The sequence below is a fragment of the Hypanus sabinus genome, chromosome 4 (genome assembly GCF_030144855.1).
Source record: "Hypanus sabinus isolate sHypSab1 chromosome 4, sHypSab1.hap1, whole genome shotgun sequence".
In the NCBI taxonomy this organism is placed as follows: Eukaryota; Metazoa; Chordata; class Chondrichthyes; order Myliobatiformes; family Dasyatidae; genus Hypanus; species Hypanus sabinus.
In genome coordinates this window covers 134,441,662-134,469,446 of record NC_082709.1, presented here as the reverse complement: position 1 = coordinate 134,469,446, position 27,785 = coordinate 134,441,662, and the positions used below count along the sequence as shown (strand labels likewise).

The 27,785-nt window shown below is 39.8% G+C and overlaps 1 protein-coding gene across 3 annotated transcripts in view; it reads right to left on the bottom strand.

Annotated features, from left to right (window-relative positions):
* Positions 1–2,748: 2,748 nt before the first annotated feature.
* Positions 2,749–27,785, bottom strand: part of igsf11 (immunoglobulin superfamily member 11) — a 218,224-nt gene continuing 193,187 nt past the window's right edge. For 2 of the 3 annotated variants that reach the window (XM_059966178.1, XM_059966179.1), the window contains 3 exons: positions 16,507–16,629; positions 11,994–12,141; positions 2,749–6,437 (listed from right to left, as the gene is read on the bottom strand). In XM_059966178.1, the coding sequence (XP_059822161.1) occupies positions 6,008–6,437; positions 11,994–12,141; positions 16,507–16,629 (701 nt within the window). In that variant the 3' untranslated portion in view covers positions 2,749–6,007. The remainder of the gene's footprint in view (positions 6,438–11,993; positions 12,142–16,506; positions 16,630–27,785) is intronic. The other variant, XM_059966180.1, reaches the window with a different exon arrangement.

The window sequence follows — 27,785 nt, the reverse complement described above, 5'->3', positions numbered from 1 at the left end:
TGCATACTCGTCTATCTTCATATATTCCTAACTTCTTATGAATGTACATCTTGATTGTCATAAGATTGCCGCATTAAGTACTTACATGCTATTTTTCAGGTCCCTTTGCAGTTTTACTCTTGCTCAATTGTAGGCGTGCATGCTGCCCAAATAAAGCACCCAGAGCTTAGACGCTATTTCCTGAGACCTGCGTTCAATTGAGTGGAGTCTGGCTTATTGCTAAATCGCGTACTTCCAACTTCACAGGTAAGGAGAGCAGTACAATGAAGTTTTAACTTCCACCAGGTTATCTCAATCTTTTACTCTGGATTGAATAAGGACTCCTTTACTTCAGATAGACACAATGCCAATGTGAACAACTGATAGAGGAAACTGTGTGCCTCTGAAAATCCCTGTAACTCTGTAGCATCTCTTATAGCGTCCTGATGAAGGCTCTTGGGCAATCAACTATTTATTCCCCTCCATGGATTTTCTCCAGCATTTTGTGTGTGTTGCTCAGCATTTCTTCAGTTTTTCTTTCTTCCAATTCAGCTCTTTATTTTTGTATCAAATTACCCTCCCTCTAATTGATCAGACTTGCCAACCAATATTTAACCTACCTCTATTCAGCAGTTGACAATTTGTGAACATAGGAAACAGTGTTTGTGCAGATTCTGGCTTGGTCCATGATCAATCATATCATTGTTTACGTTGTAAACCTCTACAATTATTTAATACTTTTGCAAATCAATTAGCATTGCCTTTTACATCTCTAGAGCTTTAGAACATTTAGAATATAGTCTTCCAACAAAGCTGGAAACAAGTACCCAATGTCCTATTACAACTTTTCTCTCTGTACTGTTAATAATTGCTTCAAATTTATTATGCCACTCCCCTATTAATTTCAGGGTTTCCTGGACTCCCTTCTTTCTATTATTTCTAACGACATCACACTAATGGCATCATACTAACAACATCTATATGCAACCCTAAACTTCTAGAGTGTTTAATACTGCTTCTGAAGAAACCCATTGCTGGCAAGCATTTCCTATTTTATTTTGTTGTCTTATCAACTTTTGTGGTATCCTGATTCCTGGGGCTGACCTTGTCTTTCAATATAAAACAAAATCACATCTGGAATTAATTTGGTAAATTAATTCAGGATTTAATCAGATACATCAAAATTCAAGTAATTCTTAGCAAACTGCATCAGTATGAAATTATTACATTACAATTACCTATCCATTCCCAAATGACAATAATTAAGAGAGTACTGTTCTGCAACAGTGATTTATACAACAAGATTCTGATAACTCTTGCAATGTACCAAAAAATGTTAGCACACTATACAACATTTCAAAATTTATCATGCATTGGGCTATCATGATGAAGAAAACAAAATCCCTCAGGAGCATAGCTGTAGATCTATCCCATTACATTGTGTTATGATTGCAATATGACATTCAAATCTCATTGAATGGTTCTGAAGTGCTAAAAGCAACTTTTGCTTCATGCACTGTAGTATTGCTATTATGACTGATGTTATACTCAGGGCACTTTTGAGCACTTTCATTAGAATGAGTATCCTCAGATATCTGTGTAAGCTTATCTCACTTAAGCATTTTAGTGGTGTTCCAGACATGAAATCACTGTTCCCCCTGAACTGCATGGATGCACGGCCACGCAAAAACTGAAATGCTCCCGAGCACATGGCCTTTGTTGCTGAACAACTGATTTTTCCTTTATATAACGTCACTATAATTTTTATGTTTTGATCCAGTTTGCAGAGAGCAAGTTAACGAATGTAATGATCCAGTCAGCATCTACTGCCTGAAGATGTTAACCTATCCACAATACTGAGTAACTTTAACTGTCCTTAACGATTTTTATAAGATCTTGCATCTCTTTGTAAATTCCTTCAAAAAAGCTGTTTGAATGCAATTGAAGTACTGCAGTGTGCAAAAGCAAAAATGTAACAAATTACGTTCACAGTAGCTTGGTAATACCATTTGTAATAAAGTCAGACTAGAAGAAGTTTATGAAATGTGTCAAAGTGAAAGATCTGCTTGCATCTACAAGTTCTAACATCAATACTGGGATGAACATTCAATTCAGTCAATGTGTGTGTAATCGCTTAGATAATCGATTTCCTGATGATGAGTTAAGAGAATGGCAAGTTTTTGACCCTGTTGTTATTGTAGATGCAACCAATTTTGAAAAGATGATGCTGTATGACTGACAAAAGAATACCCAGCTACTATTACGAATTACAACAAAAGTGTTGCCTCAAAAATATTGCAGCAATCCCTGTGATTTCAAATTTGTCGTTTCTTAGAAAGTTAAGACTCCTTCAATTAAGACATCTATTGATATGTTGAACTATGTGTTTAGAAACTTGAAGAATTCTTGTTGGCATCATTGGAACACTTCAAACTTCTAGTGTTGACTGTGAATATGGATTCAGTCTTACAAATTCAGCCAAATGTAAACCCAGAAACAGACTAGAAGTGGAACATTTGGACGATCTAATGAGGATTAAGACATATCTTTCATATGAACACAAAATTAATCTGTTCAGTGTTTGTAAACAATGGATTTGTAAAAAGATAGATGAGAAAAAGTTTATGAAATGCGAAAAATTTTCTTTGTTCTACTGTATTTCATTATACTCTTCAATTAATAAATAAAATCAAAAGAAAGAGATTTTTCAACTTCCATTCTAAATATTCATAGAATGCACATTACAAAAAAAAATAATTTAAGGTGCCACACAGTTTTCAGGCTGTGCAAAAATTTCCTGCTCAGATCAACATTTGGTCTGTGCAGCTGTAAAAAACAATTAGAGGGCACGGTGCATGAAATACCAGGAGAACAACAAAAACAATGTCTTGAGATCAGTAACCAAGTAGTGGTCCCTGCCCACACTGCAGATATTTCAATACCAACAAACTGCACACATTTTTTTTGTATCTGTATTTTATCTGTTGAAATATAGCAGTACATAAATTCTGATCTAGCTCATTTCTCAAATCCAAACCCATTTTTATATTTGAAACAGATAGAACATTGAGAACACAAAATCTGGGTGCATCCAGAGGCATCACTGGATAGTGGGGAGAGGATCCTGGAATGGGGGCTGACCCCAAACACACTGCAGGCAGCACACGCACTAACCACTGTGCCCACCATCAGGTGATGAACTGGCTCCTCCTTCACATCACCACTAAAGCTTTTCTACCATTTCCAGAACAGAGGAAGTATCAACAAATACGCAAGGAGGTATTATATTGCAAAAAGCACAATTTTCACAGGATCACAACTTTTGTTGGACCTGGCTATTATAGTTAAATCACACACCAAAACATTGTAAATCACTATCAACCATTAACCTGCTGGAACCTTTAATTAAATACTGTGGATAAAACAGCAGGTCAGAGACTAGGTAAACCGGGACAAATGAACCTGACACTGACATCTCAAAGCATCAAAGATTCTCCAGTTTAGAACGTGGCAGACTAGTCACCATTTACCAGGATAAAATTGGCCAAAACTTACAACTTACTGGAAAAAGCAACGTGCAGAACTGAAAACTCATCCACAACTTAAAATATCCCCTCTATCCATTGCCAATTCAACATGGATCGAACTACAAGCTGTACAAGTCACAACTTCTCTTCCTAGCTCAAACCATAGACAACTACAATCTGAGAAAACAGCAGCAATGGATATTTGGTAACACCAATACCCTGAGTCACAATCAAACTGCCTTGAAAATATATTGCTCTTTCTTTAACATCACTGGGTGAAAAGCCTAAAATTTTCTACTTCAAATTTATTTCTGATTTGATGGAAATCATTTGTTGTTAATTGATATTTATGAAGAAACAGAGAGCAGGATACCTCCAGTGAAGAACAGCCAATCAAATCAGCATTGATTGGCTATCCTGAAAGGTCTGCTTAAGGGCACACTATTAGTTTAATCCATACATTACATGTTATTCATCTTAATGTAGTTGCCAGCCTTCCACTGTTGGCCAATTCACACAAGTACATTAAAGATTTAGAACTCAGCAATCAAAAATGGACCAAGTAATTGCAAGATAACTGTACTTTTCCAAATCACTTCAAATCCTCCATATCCTTCAGTGTTGAGTTAATGTAACTGTTTCCTTTGTCATTTTCCTTCAATACAGTTCTTTTCACCAAAGCTGATAAACATATTTCATTAGTGGAAAGTGAAAAATCCAAAATACCAACATGTTACAATACTAATTTGACTTTTATTGTAAATGACAGAGTTAGACAAGTGCACAGGAACCCAAAAGACCATAAGCTGCTGAATCTGGATTTTTAAAAAGATTAATTCAAGTGCAAACAGTGGAAAATTAGTGGTGTTTTCTGCCTGGAATTAATTTTCACTGACCAGCAGTCTTCTCACAATGGCCCTGGGTTTGCTTTTAATCTAATCTCCTTAGGCTATTCAATGAGAACTGACTTTCAATCTTAAACATGAATGCAAAACCCAGGTCCTTTGATTTGTTGACAAGCTGGCATGTTTAGTAATGTCTGGAGGTGTTTTGGCACCATTTCATTAGCAACCTACAGTATTTACAAAACACAGGAGGATGCAATACTTTAATAATTTACAAATATTCTCATGGTACAGTAATCAACCATTTTATATTGATGATTACTTAGTTGAAGCCTGTCCTCAATCCCAGTTCAGCACAGCGATGTAAAGGAAAATAGTTAAAATAGATCTAATGCCTCTCCTCGATCTCTCTCTTCACAAGAATATAAATGACGGTCCTCTACTGACTGACCATAGCTCTGCAATATCAATGGCAAAAACCTGGAATATTTATCACACTTGAGTTCAACCTGATGCATAATGGTCATTGTCACTAATAAAAAAAATGTAAACATAAGTTAGCATTCCAACACAAGTATAACCTAATCCCTTAATAATGGCAGGGACCAAAGGAATATTTCTTCAGTGTGTTTTTCCAAAGTCCTAACAAAATACAAAAGAATGAACTTTAGTCATTCTATATTTACATTGATTACCACGACCATCGTCATCATTAATACTATTATAGAAAACTAGTGTAAATCACTGGTTTATTGTTCCACAGAACAATTAAGACATATGCATGCTCAGTCCAGGTGTGGCATCAATTAATGCTATTATTCCGTGTTTCATTCCATTTTCAATCATCTTCTTCCACATATCACCACAGCAGTCCAGTCTTCTCATAGCCAGGTTTGCCACTGTTATTCTTGAGAATCACTGTCGCATGAACACTTCAACAAAAGTAATACATTGCAAAATCTAGCTTATCCATATTAGAGGATAAAAAAAACATCAAACCTTTTTCAAAGAAACCTATATTCTTCCAAAATTATATTCTGTTGATGAAGTTATTATCTCCTACAACATGCAGGCCATTTTCGTGCACTTAACATAATTGACTAAACTTTGGAAATGAGTTGTTAGCTTTCCAGAACTAGTCTATTTCTTATTTTGCTGATGTATTTACAGGTTTCCAAGAGCAAGTAAAGTGAGGCATTCATGCTTTGAGACATTTTTGGTAAAATTTCACTAGGAATCTTCATTTCTCAGAAAGAAGCAACCATTTTCCAAGCTCCGATTAAATCTTTCACAGGTTGTTGAGCTTTTGCAGTCCAATCACAAACTTGGATTGTTCATCTTCAATTTCAAACACATATTTTGTTCTTTTTGGAAAAAAAATGGGCACTCCCATCTTTTTCTTTGAACCTTATGATGGTGTGTCAATGTCAACCTAAGACTTTTTCCAAGTAAGACTTCAAAGCAAGATTAATTTAAGACAAAACACAATTGCATTTAAGTCAAACTCAGGCATGAATAGCTTTGCTTTTATAGGAATATCTTGTTCATCAGATACCTGGTGAGAAAGGGCATGTTATACTTTATACATGAAAAAGTTCAGTCCATAATTGAGGTTTAGCTCACAAGTAATGTTTTCTATTGGTGAAATGGTGTTATCTACACCAGTGATCCTGCCCTGTTCTGTGCAGGTATCATGACCGGTATGCCACCCATTCGCTGAAGATTTGCATGACTCACAGTATAGGAGTGCGGGAGTGGTGGAGGTGTTTTACGAACAAGTGAGTCATTGTACCTTGCTAAGTTTTGTGAAGACGGAGATGAACTTGTGGTAATGACCACTGTCTTTGGTATGGTGTGCTGGCTTCCATTCATGTACAGTGTACGACTCTGTGGTTGCCTAGATGATATATTAATGGAGTGGTGCATGTGACCATTATATCGATTAAACATATTTGACTCATAGGTGGGATTTTTTCTTTGCCAGTAGTGGGCACTGTATGTGTTTGCTGAAGCAAGGGTATCATTTTCAGACGAATCATCCGGATGAAAGCCTTTGATGGATGCTGATGGTGGGATGTCATCTTCCCTGAAGAAAAAAATTTGGATTAAAAACATTATCAGTTGACTATGAGCCATCTCCTGAACCTTATTCAACTTCATTTTATGTAAAGAAATAATACAATGATAATAATCATTTGACAAATTAAAAATATTAAACCTGTAGGTCAGTTGAACTCAAAAATTAATGAACTAAACAGATTATTGTGTTTATTCTGTGCTTGAAATTACAACAATCTTCAAATCCAGTACCGCAAATTGTACTCCTATTCTACTACACTTTTTTGCAAGAGCAGCAAAAATAATTTTCCTAATGTGTCACTTGTGCTCAATATATTTTGTTTGTGCTGCAGGTAGAAATCAATCAGTAGAAACGCCCATACAGAGATGGTTAACCTTCTTCGTAGTGTCATTGTGAAACTGACACAGCATATAAAATATATCATCAAGGGGAATCCAAGCACACACACAACAACTGTGCTTTTTATTTATGATTAGAAATAGCGACATAATTCATCTACATTAAAATTAATTCCAATTAAAAAATCATTGTTTTACAAAATAAACTAATGTTTCAATAAAACTAAAAACCTCTAGGTTAATTCCACTATGTGCTGATTATGTTCCCATTCTGCAGATTTCGAATAGACCTTGAAGTAAATTACACTAATATCTTCTGCAGAGTTGCCTAGCAACTTGGAAATCAAAGTAGATTCAGCACCAACAGTCTGGCCTACTTTCAAACAAGTTGTGAAAGCAAAATCTTCTGATCATCCATTTGTATCTTTACTCGACAATCAGATATTTATGAAGTTACTTTCAAAGCAACGCTATCTTCAAGGTCACCTTCAAATCACGTACTATCCCTACTAGGTAAAATACCGACATGCCTTCAACAATGGCTGCCACAAAGTGTTGCACTGGGTCAAAGTGCACCCTTCAACATCACCTTCTCAAAGGTTACCAGGAGTGGGTAATAAATGCTCATCAGTGAAGCCTGTGTCCTGGGCAAGAGTGGAAAGAATACACGGGGACCACCACCAATGGTTCAGTGCCTAAAAGCACAGTTAGTGTGCAAATCAAACCTGTCCCCCGGTACCCTACACTGCATTGAAGCTCATCATTCAAAATATCTTAAGCAATTTAACCTTGCATTTCAAAGATGACTTTTCAAAATAAATCTTGTTTGCTTAATTTACCAAATAGAAACTGACTATACATCTGATCAGACATCCCATGAAAAAAAAGGAACACATCATCCATTTTGTCCATAGTCCATCAATTCTCATGCAAATGTACATTTTTTAGAATAATAATTAAGGCACAAGATTTTAACTTAAGGGATGACAAATGTAACTGCTCTACCCTTCAAAATGAAAATTATATTTCTTCATTTAACTCAATAAATCAAGTGCTCTGCACAATAGAAATGGAAATGAAAGTGTGTATTTCAATACATTTTCATCTGCACAATCTAATAGGAAACAATAAATTTTGGAGTAACTTACCTGAGGTCCATCACAAGGCTATACTGAATCTTTTGTTTAAACTTCTTGCTATCACTAATACTTAGGTGGAAAATTAGATATAATGCCTTCCATAATTTTTAATCTGAAGATTATAGCAATTACATTTGTCATCCTTTAAGCTAGGGGGTCCCAACCTTTTTTATGCCATACACCCTTACCAACAACCGAGGGTTCTGTGGACCCCAGGTTGGGAACCCCTGTTTTAACACATTCTAGTGGGAAGAATAGCAATCAGTACTTTAATGGTTCAATTCTAGTGAGTAGAGGAACAAAATTATCTTGGAATAAATTCCCAAATCTAGCAATTACCAGAAGTTGAGCCTCAAGTCTGCAAGGCTATAAAAATAAATGTAAACAGGTACAATGGTTTATTTTCAGTGAGAAATTTAGGGATAGAGAGAGATAGAACACCGGGAGCATTGTGTAAGGCCCTGATTGCCCTTTTAAAAAAATGGATAAAGGGTCATCCTCATGTCCAGCATACACCTGAAGCAAATCTGTTTTTTCACCGAAGCTCTCACAGTAAGTTTGTTTTCCTGAATCACTGGAATCTTCCAGGCTATCAACAGACTAACACCAGCAGTGTCAATCACCTGTAGAATTGGTGAGAAGCAAATTCCAATGCAGCTGCTCCCCCTGGGCTATGTGTTTTGGGAACTTCTGTTACAGAAGCCTCCTTAGGAGTGCATATTGTAAGTTATACAAATTGCAATATTTCACTCATGTGGAGAAAACAAGTACTTAAGGTAATGCTGGGATGATGATCAAGCCACTACCTAATTTGCGTTGGCATTGATTTTGTGTTAGAGGTATTTCACACTCCTGGGTTACATATTTGCAAGGAGTGAGATGTTACTGAAACTCCCAACTGGGTATACTGCTCCTGCAAACACGGTGTTGGCAGTGGTGCTTCCCTTAAAATTCCCTTCCTTACGATAAGAATGTTCGGAGATTTAGCAATGGCTAGAAAAAATTGTCAATAAATCATGGATCATAAACAAGTGGAAATGGAATGAAAATGTAGCTAAACTGCTGCTGAAAACTGTAATTGACTGTTGCTGGTGTGACGCAGATGCTACCTGACACCTACAGTATTAAGGCTGGGAACTAACCAGAACTTCTTGACTGACAGCACATGCTGCATCAGTACCTAAAGAGTTACACGCTGAAGCAAATATGGTGAACATCAGTGAGTGTTACCCCCTGACCTTATGAAGCAGGGAAAGTCACTGATGAAGCAACTGAAGATAACTGTTCACAGTACATTTATTATCGAAGTACATACATGTCACCACATACAACCCCGGGATTATTTTCTTGCGGACATACACAGTAAATCCAAGAAACACAATAGAGTAAGTGAAAGACTGCATCCAACAGGATGGACAAACAACCAATGTGCAAAGACAACAAACTGTGTAAATACAAAAAGAAAAGAATAATTTAATAAAGTAATAAATATCAAGAACATGGGATGAAGAGTCCTTGAAAGTGAGTCCATAGATTGTGAAAACAGTTCAGTGTTGGGGTGAGTGAAGTTATCCCCATTGATTCAAGATCCTGATGGTTGAGGGGTAATAACTGTTGCTGAACCTGATAGCATAGGTCCTGAGGATCCTGTACCTTCTTCCTGATAGCAGCCGCGAGAGAAACGCTCCATCAGTACTGTACTGAATGCCAGCTTAGATTTTGTGCTCACATCTCTGAAGTGTGGCTTGAACTCAAACCTACTGACTCAGGAGTGAGATTATTCCTACCTGGATGGTGGGGTGAGGGGGGGGGGGGGTCCTTGATGATGGACACTACTTTCCTGTGACGGTGCTCTGTGTAGACATGTTCAAAGGTGGGGAGAGCTTTACTCATGATGGACTGGTCTGTATCCACTATTTTTGTAGGATCTTCCAGTCCAGGGCATCGGTGTTTCCATAATAGACCGAGATGCAACCAGTCAATATACTCTTCACCACACATCTATAGAGGTTTGTCAAAGTTTGAGATGTCACGGTGAATCTTCACAAACTTCTAAGGAAGAAGCACTGCCATGCTTACTTCATAATGGCATTTAGGTGCTGGACTCAGGACAGATCCTCTGAAATGATAACACCGAGGAATTTAAAATTGCTGACTTGTCTTGGAATGCTTTCCACCAGGAGCTGGTGGAAATCTGTACAGAAGTCAGTTATCTTAGTCCCCAACAGTGGATTATGTCCTCAGGGCACTGTGTGTCACTACTCTCAAAGGAAAATGTTTGGAAGTGCTGACCAGACCACTCTACGTTCAACGAATTCTACAGCAGCAAAACAGGCAAGCAGCCTTTTACACTTCCCCATTGCATTTTCTTTTGTCTTATTACCACTATCTCTCGTATTTTCTTCAGGTTGGCAAATATTTAAAATTCAAATGGAAGCTTTAGCAAAGCTGAATTAATATTTACTCATCTTTGTAGTCGTATGGGCAGCGTTTTATATCTTATCATCTGGCCAGATGTGTACAAACCTCATTAGCCACTGGCTTACAGCCAGCATTGTACAGGAAGCTTAGGATAATTATTCCAAATCCATAAAATTGGGCATCTTTAGCTCGCTTGGCCTAGGATACCAACTGTTCCGGAAGCAGATTTTGCTGGTCACAATGTTGAGGCTGTTGTTGAAATACAGATTAACACAAACGTAATACAAATACTTGGAGCTTTACTCCAAAAATATCTTGCTGCAGTGATATGCTAGAAAATGAAAAACAGCAGGATATGTTTGGTAAAAGGTGTTAAGCTGATTGTTGGGGTGGTATGGCAAAATGTTTTAACATAATTATTGGACAAGTTCATAGCTCCTTTCATGACCTCAGGACATCCAAAAAGATTGCTCAACAAGTAGGAAGCTTTAGCTGTGCAAGTGCTGTTGTGGAACTGGAAATTGAGAAGACCGGTCTCAAGCAGCACGATCCTAAAGTAAAACTAAGAAAACAATCAGAAATAAAAGCAGAGAATGCTGGAAATAGTTAATAGGCTAGGCAACGTCTTTAGTCGGGGAGAAGGGGAGGAGAAGGGGAGGAGAAGGGGAGGAGAAGGGGAGGAGAAGGGGAGGAGAAGGGGAGGAGAAGGGGAGGAGAAGGGGAGGAGAAGGGGAGGAGAAGGGGAGGAGAAGGGGGGAGAAGGGGGGAGAAGGGGGAGAAGGGGGGAGAAGGGGGGAGAAGGGAGGGAGAAGGGAGGGAGAAGGGAGGGAGAAGGGAGGGAGAAGGGAGGGAGAAGGGGGGAGAAGGGGGGAGAAGGGGGAGAAGGGGGAGAAGGGGGAGAAAGGGGGAGAAAGGGGGAGGGGGAAGGGGGAAGGGGAAGGGGAGAAGGGGGAGAGGGGGGAGAGGGGGGAGAGGGGGGTAAGGGGGGATAAGGGGGGAGAAGGGGGGAGAAGGGGGGGAGAAGGGGGGAGAAACAGGGGAGAAGGGGGGAGGGGGAGAAGGGGGGGAGATGGGGAGAGGGAGGGAGAGACAGACATTGAAATGACCAATCTGTTTTGATGCTTTTGTTTAAGAGATAGATGCTGACCAGGAAGCTTCTGGGAAATGCTCCATGCCATTAGTCCTTTTTAACTTATGACCTTGGTGTATCTAACAGAGCAACGCTCCATCAGTACTGCCAGCTTAGATTTTGCACTCACATCTCTGAAATGTGACGAACTCAAACCTACTGACTCAGGAGTGAGAATACTCCCACCTGGACCATGGCAAGCACCCATTACTGCTCCCACTGTTCTTAGTGTGCTTTGAAGAAGGGGTTGAGTAAATCCAAACTCCAGTTAGTACAGAAGGATTATCACATTTGTAAAAGGTACATTTTTAGATGTCATTAAGCTGAGGCCATATATGCTATTTATTTGAATAGAAAAGACCTGATGGAACCATTACAAGTGCAGTGGTTAGTTACCATTTACCTCTGTTATATGCTGAGAATAACTGGGCATTGTTTCCCTGCTCACTCGTGGCTGAGGTAATCATATCCCCGAATACAAACAATGCAACAGAAAGCCAAAAGTCGACCTCCTCTAATGTCATAAAGTACTGACCGTATCTCATTAGGAATTTCTTCCTCTTCATACTTGTTTTTGCTTCTCCGGTAGAAAAGAACGATAATAACAAAAATTACGCCGAGCAGAAGCACCAGGATTCCGGTAATCACAGCTCCAGCTATGATTCCAACGTGCTGAAGCTGTGCTGTTGAAACAAAGGAAAACTCTGAACTTCAGCTTTGTTTCCAATGAATATTCATTTAATTCTTACACTCTTCAAACTACTTGAATCCTAAAATCAGAGAATAATAAAGCACAGGAAATAATCATTTGGGCTCTGATACAGAAATCACATCTATTCCGTTCCCTCATTTTAGCCCCCTAAAGCCCTGAAAATTATTCTCTCTCAAGTGCCACCCAAATCCTATCCAAGCGTACTGAGGGCCTGACTCCCAACAGGCAGTCATTTCCAGATCGTAATCTCCAAGTGAAAACAATTTCCACCCCCCCCCCCCCCCCCCAAAGGACAGGCAGGGAACTTGCTACCAAACTCGCAGTGCTTCCTAAGCAGCTGGTGTGAGATTCACTACTGGTCTCTGGAGAAGTAGCAAGCCTACACATGGGACACTTCCCTCTTGCAGGTGCTTTGGGACCTGAACTTGATGCTGATAGATGCAGGCCAACTGTGAAGCAACACCTCAAATTTCTAACAAACCATTTCAATTAAGCACTGAGTTAAACTGAGAAAACACTTTTAATGTGAGTAAGACTTTTCCTTTTTCACTGCCGCAGCTTCCATTTCCAGGTTATAATTTATCCTGCAGCTCTATTCTGAAAAAGAGTTCAAGGTGAAAAATATACATATTGTCCCACACCCTAAGTCTATTTCTGTCTTAATTGAAGACTAACAATAGGATGAAATTTGCTGATCCTGCTCTACTCTAGTCAAGACCCCAGCTGGCAAAGCCTCCTCCCTACCTTTGCCCAGTGTATGATATATTAATGTTATGTCTCTTTGCCACTTCCAAAACTTAAAACCAAGTAAATTAGAACAAATAAAATTAAAAGATATCTAAAAGTACTCATAACTTGAAAAATAAAGCATTTTTTTAAAAAGCTTAGCCTCTCGTTTGCCACCATCCTTTGAGCCTACAATCCAAACTGAAATAGCTTCAACCAATGGAACCTGACAACAAGTCCTAGTTATCTGCATGCCCTAACCTTCATGTCTTACTGTTAGCGAAATGGCTAAGCAGCAAAATCTAGTCCAAAGTTTCTAGAAGCTGCAATGTATAAAATGTGGGAAGCAACTGGGAGAGATTATTTTATGTGGAGCATTGCAAACATAGCCCATTGCCGAAATCTAACTGGAATTCACTTCCCCCTATAACTTCCCCCCCCCTATAACTTCCCCCCCCCTCACCATCACTATATTAGCATGATATTTCCATTTCTCACATTAGCCAGCCTATAATACCTCTGTGAGATTGCCTCATTAGTGTAAATTAGCACGAAGTACTGGGAGGTCTGTGCAGTGGACCTGCATCCCTAGAGAATAGAGTTGTGATTGCCTGAACTAATTTCACTTAGGCCCATTAACAACCATGAAAGAGGTGACTTTCATTCCAGCAGCCTGCCTTGGATTGTCACATGTCACCAAACAGTCCCCTCATTAATAATATTTTTTACAGACCAGCTCAGATGATAACGAATGAATAACAAACATATCTTTATAAAATAGGAATTTTAAATGGTAAATTTCATAAATTCTTTTGATCCATTCCCAAGTGTGTTGTTTACATGATAATGTTAACAACATCTAATAGACCAGAGCTCTATCCATCTTGGCAGAAACAAATGCTAATTATGAAACAATTTTTGTATAATACCCTCTGTTGTTTTTGAGCAGTTTCATAATAATAGCCACAAGCTTCAAACTCTTTTCTCACCAGTTCTGCTCATTTCTATCTGAGATTATCTCAAACGTGTGGCAATAAACAATGATTTTAAATGAAAGAGGCGGTACATTTCAAAGCATACAAATGAACTGAAAAGATAAATGAGTTAGTTAAGAACTATAACGACTGCAGTCACTGGTGTAGGTGCCTTGCCAGAAATGCCTAAAAGATTGCAGATTCAGCCTCTCCAGTTCTTGTTAGCTTACTCGATCACAGTCAGGACAACTACAGGTCTATCGCCAATGATCCTGAGGGGAAGTTTACATCTTTTTTTAAAAAATCGCTCAGTAGTTTCCATGCCTGATCACTCTCCAGTAAATTCTATTAGAAGTATAAGTGTGCAGGTTACCTTTAAAAACCAGTTTGCATCATACACGTACCCAGACTTTGAAGTGTAGTTGAGAGCTACAACCTGATAAAGAATGTTCTGTTTATGACTTAATGACTTTATTTCTCTACGTAACACAAACATAGCAGACACGATTCATGTATTGAATTTGGAGTGTTGCTTCTTGAGGGGGCAGCAGGACAGTAATTTGGTGCAAGGTCAATAGATCAAAGGGTTTTCTAAATAACGGTGACAGGCAATGAGTACGCCAGCATATTCAAAAAGCAAGAGTAGAATTCATGAAGGCAAACAATATCATTAAGTTTCTCACAGACTTTAAAAACAGGAGCTGCCGCACACACATCGTCACTGTTCATTTTCACGCCTTGTAGCACATCAGGTGGCAACCTTTGCCATTTCCTAAGCATTTTGTCTGCTTTTCACGAGGCTAAGTTGCTAGCTCAACACTCAACCCAGCACAGATGGAAAGCATGCAAGGAGCCGGCTGGATTCAAACCTGGGACCACGGGCCACAAAGTTCAGTGAAGACTAGATCACCGGCTAGCTCTCTCACACACACACACACACACACACACACATGCACATGCACACCAGGACAACGTGATATTGTTGGAGATAGTAGGGCCAGAGATGATCATTAGCACTGCAAGTTCTCATGGAAGGACATGGTGTAAGCCCTGCAAGGTCATTTCCTTTTGTGCCCAAAGACTTGCAAGAGCTACAAATATGGCAAGTGCAATTAGACTATACAGTTGGCAAAGACAAAGGCAAAAAGGTGCAACATCTAGACTTCTTTAGGTTGGCAGTTGTGCAAAAGTGTGGGACAGAATTCAGAACATGGTTCAATTGTTAGTTCTTTCTCTTTTTTGATTCCTATGTTATGGGCTCAAACTTCAAGTCACTACCAGACTGCACAATCTTAACAGGCACTCCATTATACATGACTGCATAGCAAAACAAATGGGTCATTTAAACCAAGGTCTGGTGACCCTCCTCAGATGGATGTGGCCAGTGCAATAAGAAGATGGTGGGATAAGTACAAATGAATTCAAATGTGACACAGGCTTTATTCATAGACAGATTAGGAGAACGGGCAAGAAAGTGGCAAACGAAATACAATGTTGGAAAATGTGTGGTCATGTGCTTTGGTAGTAGAAATAAATGTGCAGGCTATTTTCTAAATGGGGAGAAAATCCAAAAATCTGAGATGTAAAGGGACTCTGGGAGTCCTTGTACAGAACTCTCTAAAAGGTTAACTCGCAGGTAGACTCAATGATGAGGAAGACAAATGCAATGTTAGCATTCAATTCAGGAGGTCTAGAATACAAGAGAAAGGACGTGATGCTGAGGCTTAATAAGGCACTGCTGAGGCCTCATCTTGAGTATTGTGAACAGTCTTAGGCTCCTTGTCTAAGAAAAGATGTGCTGCCCTTGGAGAGGGTCCAGAGGCAATTCACTAAAGTGATTCTGGGAATGAAAGGGTTATCATACGAGGAACGTTTGATGGCTCTAGGCCTGTACTTCCTGGAATTTAGAAGGATGAGGGGGGATCTCATTGAAACCTTTTGAATGTTGAAAGGCCTAGACAGAGTAGATGTGGAAAGAATGTTTCCCATGGTGGGGAGTCAAGTACAAGAGGACACTGTCTCGGGATAGAGGGACATCCATTTAAAACAGAGATACAGAGAAATTTCTTTAGCTAGAGGGTGGTGAATTTGTGGAATTTATTACCACAGGCAGCTGTGGAGGCCAGGTTTTGGGTGTATTTAAGGCAGAGATTGATAGGCTTTTGATTGGACATGGGGAGAAGTCTGGGGAATGGGGTTGAGGAGGGGGAAAGAAAGGATCAGCCATGATTGAATGGTGGAGTAGACTCGATGTGTCAATGTCTTATGGTCTTATAACATACTTATTTTTCTTCTGTATCAAAATTTTTACTCAGTAATTGCACGGGTTATTGAAGAAAATTGTTTGCTGAATGCTTAGTTAACCTGATGAGATGGAGATTTATATGATAAATATGCCAACTTAAGTGTTTTGTTGAAAGCCTACAACTCCTTGCTAAATTTATAATATGGTTGAGTTACTTGAATAGCAAGCTGGTTAATGTTTACAATCCTTTCAGTAGCATAAACATTCTGATCGTTATCGCTGTATGGAATATACTGAAAATTTTGTCAAACTGAATTCTGCACTCACAGAAAAAGAGTAACACAAAACTGTTATATTTTCTGCAAAATGTTGGTGCTGACAATGTACTTACGTTCAATAACCTGGAGGTCAATGGCACATTTGTGGGATCCCATTACGTTGGTAACTGTACATTGGTACAAACCATTTATGGCTGTGCTGATATTCCGGAGGATCAGGGTCCCTTGCACCTTATCTGGAAAAAAATATATTGAACGGATGTACAAAAACCCAACGACATTTAAAGACCATTTTTAAAACATACAAACTGCATCACGAGCCAAAAATCACAATTTATTTGCTACCAAAAAATGGAGGGAAATTAAACAGAATGTTGAAAGAAACAGCATCTCCATTCACCTCTATTCCTGCTCCTTACCCCTGATGAAATAGTCAACATACACCAGGATGTAGAGCATTTCATAAAATTGCTGCAGAACATGCATCATGATTCTTTTCATCCAGAGAAGGCGAAAAGGATAAATTCAAACCTTAATATTAATTATCTATTGGTTTTGTTTTACTTGTAGACTCTGACTACTACGCCTAAATCATGAGGTTGCAAAACCAACCAGTGTCCTTTGACAGCAAGGGTTGCTGCCGGGAAAAGCAACGTGCAGACCCTGGAGCAAAGAAGGTCCTGATCACATTTTGTCTGATAAAGCAGCTAAAGAACATCTAGCAACACTCTCACCAAAACAGGACAGAAACAAAAGAAAACCACTACCATTAGGTTTCAGCACATTTTGTGTGTCCAGCAAACAGAGCTTGCGGAAGAGGTACAGAATACGCAATCACACATAAGCCAGTTGTCACTCTTTAGATGAATTCTCCATGGAAGTTTTGCTATCTCCACTGACTCTTGCGGATACTGAACCCCACAGACTTGGGTTTCAGCACTTTTATGATATTGAAACAAACAGCCTCACAATTACCCACCGTGAGGCTGCATTATCGATGATGCTGGCTCTGTGTATCTGCTGGCTGTGGGTCTCTGAGAAAAATAAAAATTATTTTAAAACACGTATTTTATATGTACCAAAGAGCTTCTTTCTGTCCTCCAAAGATCCTACGATCCTAAGCTCAGAAATATATACAACACCATGTTTTGAATTTGTGAATATATCTTTGCAATACTAGTTTTCACAGTTAAACTGCCTGTAACCGGAATGTTAACAAGGGATGTTGGCGTGTTTTTATTATAAGTCAAGACGCAAGTCAAATCAATCCTTCTGAGGTAGCAGTGTCAAGTACTAGAGGACACACATTTCAGCTGAGAAGGAGAAAGTCTAAAGGAAATGTGGAGGACAAGTAGTTTTTAACTCCGATAACAGTGAGTGCCTGGAAGCAGGTACACTAATAGTATTTAAGCAGCTGTTAGACAGACACACAAATATGCAGAGATTGGAGGGGTATGGATCATGAATAGGCAGGAGAAAATTAGTCCAATTCAGTGCAGACTTTGCAAGCCAAAGGGCCTGTTTTCGTGCTGTACAGTTCAATGTTCTAACACTGTATCAATGAAACTGGCCACAGCTTAAGTGAAATTTTAAATCTTAGCTTTGAACTGGCACAGAGGGCCAGGTAATAGGCAACTGTTGAGGCGCCAGCAAAGTCAGAGTAACTTTATTATTGAAGTGTGTATATTCACCATATGCTATTCTGAGATACACTTTTGCAGGCATTTACAGGAAAATAAAGAAACACAATGGAATTCATTTGGAAAGAAAACTATACATAAACAGACTGACAAACAATTAATGCGCAAAAGACAACAAAAAGACAAATAGCGTAAATAAAAAAAATACTGAGGACACGAGTTCAGAGTCCTTGAAAGGAGTCAGCAGGTCGTGGAATCTGTTCTGAGTGGTGCTGAGTGAAATTATCTACATGGTTGAAGAGTCTGATGGTTGTATGTAATAAATGTTCTTGAAAGTGGTGTTCTGGGAGCCAAGACTCCTGTACATCCTTCTTCATACAGCATTGAGGAGGAGGCTTAGCTGAATGGTGGGGTTCCTTGATGATGGCTGCACTCACTGTATACGTGCTCGAGGGGGGCGAAGCCTTTGCCTGTGATGGATTGAGCTGTAACCACCACCTTCCGAAGACTTTCCCATTCCTGGGCTTTGGTGTTTCCATACCATACCAGGTCATGATGCAACCAATTAGGATGCTCTCCATCATGCATGTAAGTAAGTTTGTCAGTTATATATGACATACAACAAAGGAGCAGAATTATGCCACCTGGCCCATCGAGTCTGCTCCACCATTCCATCATGGCTGTTATATTAATCTTCTCAATCCCATTCTCCTGCCTTCTCCTCATAACTTTTGACACCCTGACTAATCAAGAAACTATCAACCTCTGATTTAAATATAATCAAAGACTTGGCTTCCACAGCTGTCCGTGCCATTGAATTCCACATGTTCACTGCCCTCTGGTGAAAGAAATTCTTCTTCATCTCTGTTCTAAAAGGGTGACCCTCAATTCTGAGGCTGCACCTCACCTACTATAAGAAATATTTTCTCCACATTCACACTATCTGGGCCTTTCAATATGTAATAGGTTTCAATGAGATCTCCCCCATCATTCTTCTAATCTCCAATGAGTACAGGCCCAGAGCTATCGAACGCTCCTCGTGCATTTCATTCCCAAATTTATTCTCATGTCCCTCTTCATTACCAGCACATCTTTTCTTGGATAAAGGGCCCAAAACTGCTCACAATACTCCAAGTGTGCTCTGACCAACCTCTTATAAAACCTCAGCATCACGCCCTTGCTCTTATATTCTAGTCCTCTCAAAATGAATACTAACATGACATTTGCCTTCCTCACCACTGACTCAACGTGCAAATTAACCTTCTGAGAATCTTGCACAAGGACTCCCAAGTCCGCTTGCAGCTTTGATTATTTTACTTTCCTCCTCGTTTAGAAAAATGTGCATGACCATACACTTCCAAACACTCCATTTCACCTGCTACTTCTTTGCCCATTCTCCCAATCTGTCTAAGTCCTTCTGCAAGCTCTGTGTCTTCAACCCTACCTGACCCTCCATCTAGCTTTGTATCATTTACAAACTTGGCCACAAATCCATCAATTCTGTCATCCAAATCATTGACCTATAACAAGAAGTGGTCCCAATACTGAACCTGGCAGAATATAACTAGTCACCAGCAGCCAACCAGAATAAGCCCCATTTATTCCCATTCTCTGCCTCCAGCCTGTCATCCAACCTTCTATCTATGCTAGTATCTTTCCTGCAATACTGTGGACTCTTATGCACCTGGGCAAAGTCCTTGTGAAAATTCAAGTTAACAACATCCAATGACTTTCCTTTGTCTACCCTGCTTGTTATTTCCTCAAAGAATTCTAACAGATTTTTCAGGTAATATTTCCCTTTTAGGAAACCATACTGACTTTTGCCTACTTTATCATGTGCTTCCATGTACCCCAAATGCTCCTCCTTAATAATGGACTCCAACATCTTCCAACCACTGAAGTAATGCTAACTGGTCATAATTTACTTTCTTCTGCCTCTCTTCCTTCTTAAAGTGTGGACTGACATTTGCAATGTTCCAGTCCTCTTGAACCATTCCTGAATCTATTGATTCTTCATAGATCATTACTAATGCCTCCACAATCTCTTCGGCTACCTCTTCTGAATCCTGGGTATAGTCTATCCAGGTGACCTATCTACCTTCAGAACTTTCAGCTTCCTAAGCACCTTCTCATTAGTAACAGCAACTACACTCATGCACCCTGTCGCTGTTGAATTTTTGGCATAATGCAGGTCTTCCACAATGAAGACAGACATAAACTACTTATTAAGTTTATCTGCCATTTCTCTTCTTCATTACTACCTTTCTGGTGCCATTTTCCAGTGGTCCAATATCCACTCCCACCTCTCTTTCTCTTTATATATCAGAAAAGAATCTTCTGGTATCCCCTTTCATATTATTGGCTAGTTTACTTTGATATTTCATCATTTATCTCCTCATGGTTTTTTTAAAGTTGCCTTCTGTTGGTTTTTAAAAGCTTCCCAATGCTCCAATTTCCCACCATTTTTCCTATATAAAGTGCCCTCACCTTTTCTTTTATGTTGTCTTTGACTCCCCTTGTCAGCCACAGGTGCCCCATACTCCCTTTAGAATATTTCTTTATCTTTGGAATGTACTTATCCTGTGCCTTCTGAATTGCCCCCAGAAACTCCAGCCATTGCTTTTCAGCTGTCATCTTATAGGCATTCTACAATTTCACTCTTGGGACCTGATTTTCCCAATCTACCTGGATATTGAAATCCCCTGTGACTATCATAACATCACCCTTATTGGATGTCTTTCCCATCTCCCGTTGTAATTTATATCCCACATCCTGGCTCCTGCTCAATGACCTGCATACAACTCCCATCAGGGTGTTTTGACCTTTTGTAGTTTCTTAACTGCAATATCCTGGCAGGCAGGTTTGCTGGAGCTGCTGGGGAGGATTTAAACTAATTTGGCAGGGGGGTGGGAACTGCAGAGCTAGAGCTGAGGATGGAGCAATCGGTATGCAAGTTGATGCATTGTGTAGTAAAACTGAGGAAGGACAGGCAAAAATGACAGCAAAATTATAGTAAGTGGGATGAGTCCTCCTCGGGTTTAGGTGCAACCCGTCCTTTTTTGTACAAGTCATACCTTCCCCAGAAGAGATCCCAATAATCCAGAAATCTGAAACCCTGCCCCCTGCACAGGACCTCCTCCTCCTTTTTACCAATGTGATTGGTAACAACATGCACCACAACCTCTGGCTGCTCACCCTCTCTTGGGAATCTCTGCTGCCGCTCTGATATATCCTGAACCCCAATGCCTGAGAGGCAACACGCCATCCTGTCTTCTACTTAGTGGCCACAGAATCTGCTAACTGCAATTTCCTCACTCCTACGTTCCAATTCATTGCCACCTTTGACTTGGTTCACAGCAATAGTGTCATCGGCAAACTTAAATATGGCATTGGAGCTGTACTTAGCCACAAAATCAGAGGAGCACAGCAAATTGAGCAGGAGGTTAAGCACACGGCCTTGTGGTGCACCTGTGTTGATGGTTATTGTGGAGGTGTTATTACCAATTTGTGCCTCCTGACTATTGAGTTTCCTATCAGTAGGGCTCTGCCTGACTCTACCCTTCCCTTTTCAGCCTCAGAGCTGCCACAGTGCCCTGGTAGTTCTTTCAGCCCCTGCAGTATCCAAAGGTTACACTTGTTGCTGAGGGGAGCGGCCACAGGGGAATCCTGCACTGACTGATCACACCCCTTACTTCTCCTGGTGGTCACCCATCTACTATCTGAAGCCTGTATTCTGGGTGGGACCATCTCAGTAAATGTCTCATCTATGAGGTTTTCAGCCTCCCACATGTTCCTGAGTAGATCCAGCTCCAGCTCCAGTCCCTTGACCTTGTAAGTCAGGAACTGAAGCTGGGTGCAATTCTTGCAGGTGTAATCTTCAGAAAGAATGTCAAGTCCCTGAAATCCCACATCTCACAGAAGAAGCATTCCACTGCCCGAACTACCACCCTGCCTACAATATTATACGTCTAATCTCTCAGGTTTACGTTCTAGCCGGTGCCTACTCTCACCTAAGCCTCTTCAGCCAAAGCATGACCACTAACACAGTCCCACTCCAACAACAGCTGCTCTGCTTACACCTCACTTTCTTTTTAGTAGCCTCTGGCAAGTACCAAAAAGATCGCAATGATTGAAAGCCTGCTGAAAAGTTCCAAAACGCCCCGAGCTCTTTTTAAACCTCACGTAGCCTCACCAATAAACAATAATATAATTTTAACTGAAATGCCACATCTATGCAAACTTCTAAGAACGTAAGGCATTGTCATATTTTCTTTGTGATGGCACTTATACGCTAGTCCCAGGACAGACCCGCTGATACAATATCGGCAAGGAATTTAAAGACTCATGGATCTCTGGCTTCTTGCTCCTCTCATTGATAATCAGCTCTTTGGTTTTGCTCTCATTGAGTGAGAAGTTGTTGCTGTGGCATCTTTCAATCAAATTTTCAATCCCCCTCCTATATACCTATTCATCATCACCTTTGATTCAGTCAACAACTGCGGTGTCCATCAGCAAGTTGAAATATGGCTTTGGAGCTACACTTAGCCACACAATCATAGGAATAAAGCGAGTAGATCAGCAGTGTAGTGATACATCTTGTATATCTAGCAGTTTTGTGAGCTAAACACCGCCATATATCATCAGCACCATTTTGTTTTCTCACCCAGGGAAACTAAAACCAGGACCCACACTTGCAACAGGATGACAGTGGGGAAGTCGGTCCAGGTCCTTGCTTACTAAGAGAAGCGAGGAGGTGGAAGGCCACTCCAGCTTCCTTTTAGTTAGATTTAACTCAAGAAAATTAAATAACTGTGATATTTTCCCCAATATTTAATTTGTACTACTTGGAAACAGGTCATTATTCATAACAAAAATGTTTTTTTAAGAGAACTGAACAATCTTAAGATATCTTAAAAATTGGCCCATTTCATTGTGAAATTTTTAAAAGTTTTTTTATATCTTGAATTAATCTATATTTTATGGCATGATGAAAATTTTATTGCTACTTTAATATTTTAAACTCTTGTTGAAATGTTATGTACTTCTTAATTATTAAAAGGAACATCTTTACCCAAAAGTTGGGTAGAATATATTGAGCGGGGAGAAAGGTTGCAAGCTAGTTAATCCGCTCCAAATTCTAAACAAAATACAATATAAATAAGATTCCAAAAGGTGAATTTTGTCCTTGAGCTTTGTGCATATGCATTTACACTTGAAAATATACCTGCATTCTCAATACTAAGTTCCTCCTTCAAGCTTACACATGCATTTTGAGGATAAGCTTTGCAATGGCTTGCTATCAATATAAAGTTTTCCTCATTGGCAATTCAGGGTATTGGCTAAACATTCAAAAGTTCATATCCAGTTGTTCATCCACTAATGCTACCTGCGCTGCCGTTACCAATTTGTCCTTTGATCTTATGCTACAATGCTGCCTTTACTCGAGGACTGCATTTGTAGAATCAGTCGAACCTGGATATGTCAGGCAAACCTGTCTTTGAATCCCAGCTTCACAAGCAAGGCAGTTGCACAACACCCCGAGGCTTGCTTGCCGACAGTCTTTCACTGTAGGGATATTACTTCATATGCCGGTAAATGTCATCACGGCATTAAATTTTCAAGCTATCATGGATGAATGTTAAATCTGTCATATGGCTGTTCAAAGATGTGTCGACTCATGACAAAAAATCTTGTCCAATAGGGACAAGACATTTATCATTTTCTTGTGAAGAAAGTAGGCATCAGCTGTACACACACACACAAGCTTTGCCTAACTGCAAGCTCCCAAAAGTAACGAACATACTTTAATTATTACTAGAGCTGTTCTTCAACCCTATGGTCAATTTTGATATGGATCTTTACTCTACCACTGACTCACCAGCAGGTTTTAAGACATAGAGATGGGGAAGCCTCGGAGGAAGGTTTCCTCTTTCTGTCAATCATTGAGGATTGCTTTAAGCAAGTCAATTAGATGGAGCCTTGACAATTCTTGTGAAATCTTTACCTTACGTCAAATCATAGAATCATAACTGTTTGAAGAAAGGTAGTCTGAATGATGGCCCACACTCCATCCCTAAGGTATCCCAGATGAATTACAGTAAACAAAGGAAAAATTCTCAGGGCGATAAGTGTGCTAAATGCATTTGCATCTTGGGATGATGGAGGTGGGTTTGGGGCAGCCCACTGCACATTCAGTAAGTATTTCCACAGCACAGTTCAAGGGTTAAAGTGCAGGAAGTGTACAAGCTGCCTAAGCTGAAGTACTACCAGGGAACATTGCTCAGCCGGATAAGGAGCATCCGGTATTGACCCAGCAACTCTATTTCCAAATCAGTGTAGCTTGTGGCCTGCGAGGGAATTTTAGATGATAGCACAAACACGCACCAGCTGCCTTTAGCCTTCAAAAAGTAAACATTAGAGCTACCATAGAAAACTTGGCAAGCATTTAGAGCAGATATACACACTCTGTGGCTGCACTGTGGTGGTGACAGAGACAGCAATCATTAAAGGTGACAACAGAGCTGCCAAACAAATGGGTTGCTTTGACTTGGATGGTGTGAAACTTATTGAGTTTCAATACCTTTGACTTGTAGATCGTGAAAGTCGATATACAAGCCATTTGCTTTAGAATATCCAGCCTAGTATTTATTGAGCCAATCTGGTTAAATTTCAAATGGATAATAAACTCCTGGGATAGTGAAAACTGGACTTTCAAAGGTGGTGGTGCTAGGAACTGTTAAAGATTTCCTGTTGAGGCTTTCTTTAGTCTAGAGAACCTTGTTTGAAACTTAGATATGACCTATACATATAAATGAGACTGTAACCAAAAGACAGAGAAGCAGAATTAAACCATTTGGCCCACTGAGTGTGTTCTGCCATTGAATCATGGCTGAGTTATCTTCTCTCTCACCAACATTTTCCTGCTTTCTCCCTATAAACTTATGTCCTTACTAATCAAAAACCTATCAACCTTCACTTTAAATACAACTAATGACTTGACCCCCACAGCCATCTATGGCAATGAATTCCACAGATTTACCACCTTTTGGCTAAAGAAATTACTCCTCTAAAGGGACGCCCTTCTATTCTGAGGCTGCGCACTCTGGTCCTAGACAGTCTCACTTTTGTAGATATCCTCTCTGTGTTCACTCTATCTTGGTCTGTCAGGATTCAGTAGGTTTCAATGAGATCCTCCCCTCATTCCCCTAAACTCCAGCGAGTACAGGCCCAGAGCAATCCATCAATCACTCTTCAAACATTAACACTTTCATCCCCAGGATCATTGTCATAAACCTTCTCTGAAAAGTCTCCAATGCCAGCACATTCTTTCTTATATATGTGGCCCAAGACTGTTCACAATACTCTAACTGTGGTCAGATCAATGCCTTGTAAAACCTCAGCATTATATCCTTGCTTTTATATTCCAGTCCTCTCAAAATAAATGCTAATATTTCATTTGCCTTCTTCACCACAGAATTAACCTGCAAATTAACCTTTGTGGGAATCCTGCACAAGGACTCCCAAGTCCCCTTGCGCCTCAGTTTTTTGTATTTTCTCTCCATTTAGAAATTAGTCAACCCTTTCACTTCTTCTTCCAAAGTACATCTCTAGACTGAATTCCACCTGCCACTTTTCTGCCCACTCTCCCAATCTAAATCCTTTTGTAGACTCGCTGCTTCCTCAACATTACCTACCCCTCCACCTACAGTACCTTTGCATCTTCCATACACCTGGCTATTGAGCCATCATTTCTGTCACACATATTCTTAACAGATAATGTGCAAAATAGCAGACCCAACAGTGACCCTTGCAGACCACCATTAGTCACCATTAGCCAACCAGAAAGGGCCATTTAATCCCACTCTTTGCCTTTTGCCAGTCAGCCAATCTTCGGACCACGCTAGTTTCCTTTCCAGTAATTTGATGCACTCTTAATTGTTTAGCAGCATCGTGTGCGGCACCTTGTCAAAGGCCTTCTGAAAATCCAAGTAAACAACATTCACTCCCTTTGTCTATCCTGCCTGTTATTTACTCAAAGAATTCCAAGTTTTCTCCTTAAGAAAATCATGCTGGGTTTGGCCTATTTTATCATGTGCCTCCAAATGCCACAAGACATTATCCTTAATAAACATTATCCTTTTACTCCTTGCTTTATCAACAGTCTATGTATCTCTATCTCAAAAATATTCAAAGACACTGCTTCCATGCACTTTAAGATAAAACTTCAAAGATTCACAGCCGGTCAGAGGGAAAAAAAAAATCCTCTTATTAGTCATAAGAGAGCAACCTCAATCTCTTATTTTCAAGTTTTTGTTTCTCCCACATCCACATTCACAGACTTGTAAGTTTCAACCAAGAAACTTCTTACTCTTATCAACTCCAGTGGATATGAGCCAAGCCTGTCAAACTTTTGCTCCTGAGACTATCTATCTCTTGTGGGTTCCCAAGGCAAGATGTTGTTCATATTTTGATGTATGAACAGCTGCACCGAATAACATGGAAACACAAGAGACTCCAAATGCTGGAATCTGCAGCAACAAACATCCAGCTGGGGGGTCTCAGTAAGTCAGACAGCATCTGCAGAGGGTGTGAGGGGAGGGAACTGTTAGCTTTTCAGGTTAAGGCACTGCAGCAGGACTGAGAGGAGAAGGAACTTTACCAGTGCAGAGTGTTGGGGGAGGGGTGAGAGAGAGGAGACAGTAGGTGGGTGGTAAACCAAGGGAGAATTAAGGATAAGTCATCGATGGACATAGGCTGGGGAGAATAGGGCTGGAGTTGGGAAACAGAGGTGGGTGAATGATAGGTGTAAGGAGGCAAAGGATAAAACTAGGCAGTTGGAGTCAGGAAGGAAGAGCAAAAGGTGAAGTGGATCCACTATTAGAGGGTAATAAGCAGGAACACCAAAGCTATCTTGGCTGGAATTTGATAAGGAAGGTAATAATGGAAGCCATTAGGGAAAGGGGGAAGGGTAGATAGCACCAGATGGGGAAGGGATATAGTTGGTGAAATGTGTGGTAGCAGATGGTCGGAAGCAGGAGGAGGAGGGATGAAAACAGATCATGGGGGTTGCTGATTATGGGGTATGGGAAATAAGTCAACAATGGAAGGACTTGGGGTGGATGATGATCAGTATTTGCCACATGGATTTTTCAATGGTATGTGCCAACAAACTGAGAATAGAATAAAAATCATTCTCTGCAATATTAAAAAACATCAAATTTCTGTTGTTTTAATGAAATTATTATTTCACATTGTTTTAAATCAGCAAATAATGAAATTCTAACCAAATGATTTAAATGTACAATCACAGGTTAAGAAGTTTACTGTAGAAAATGAGATGATTTCGTCTTCTGCAATTGCTCTAAGAAGTCATGAAATGTAAAAGCTAATCCCGCTGCAATTCTTTTACCCATAATTCCCTTCAAGTAATTAATCTAATTTTGCATTACAAATATATTATCTATCTCAATTTTTCCCACAGGAGTGTCTTCAATGTGCCACTGCACAAAGAACTTTCTCTCATCTCCTCTCTTCACTCTTACATCATTAGCCTCAAGCATCTCATCAGCTACCTTATTAGATATGTTCTAAAACTACATATTCTTTACAATTGATGCACTATCTTTAACTCTGTATTATTTCTTCCATCAAAAATCTATTAAATTTGCCAAGCACCTCTTGTTTTTACTATGGTAGCTGTTTTCAATTAACACCAGTTTCTAAATGATTGTTAATTTTATCTCACAGTGTAA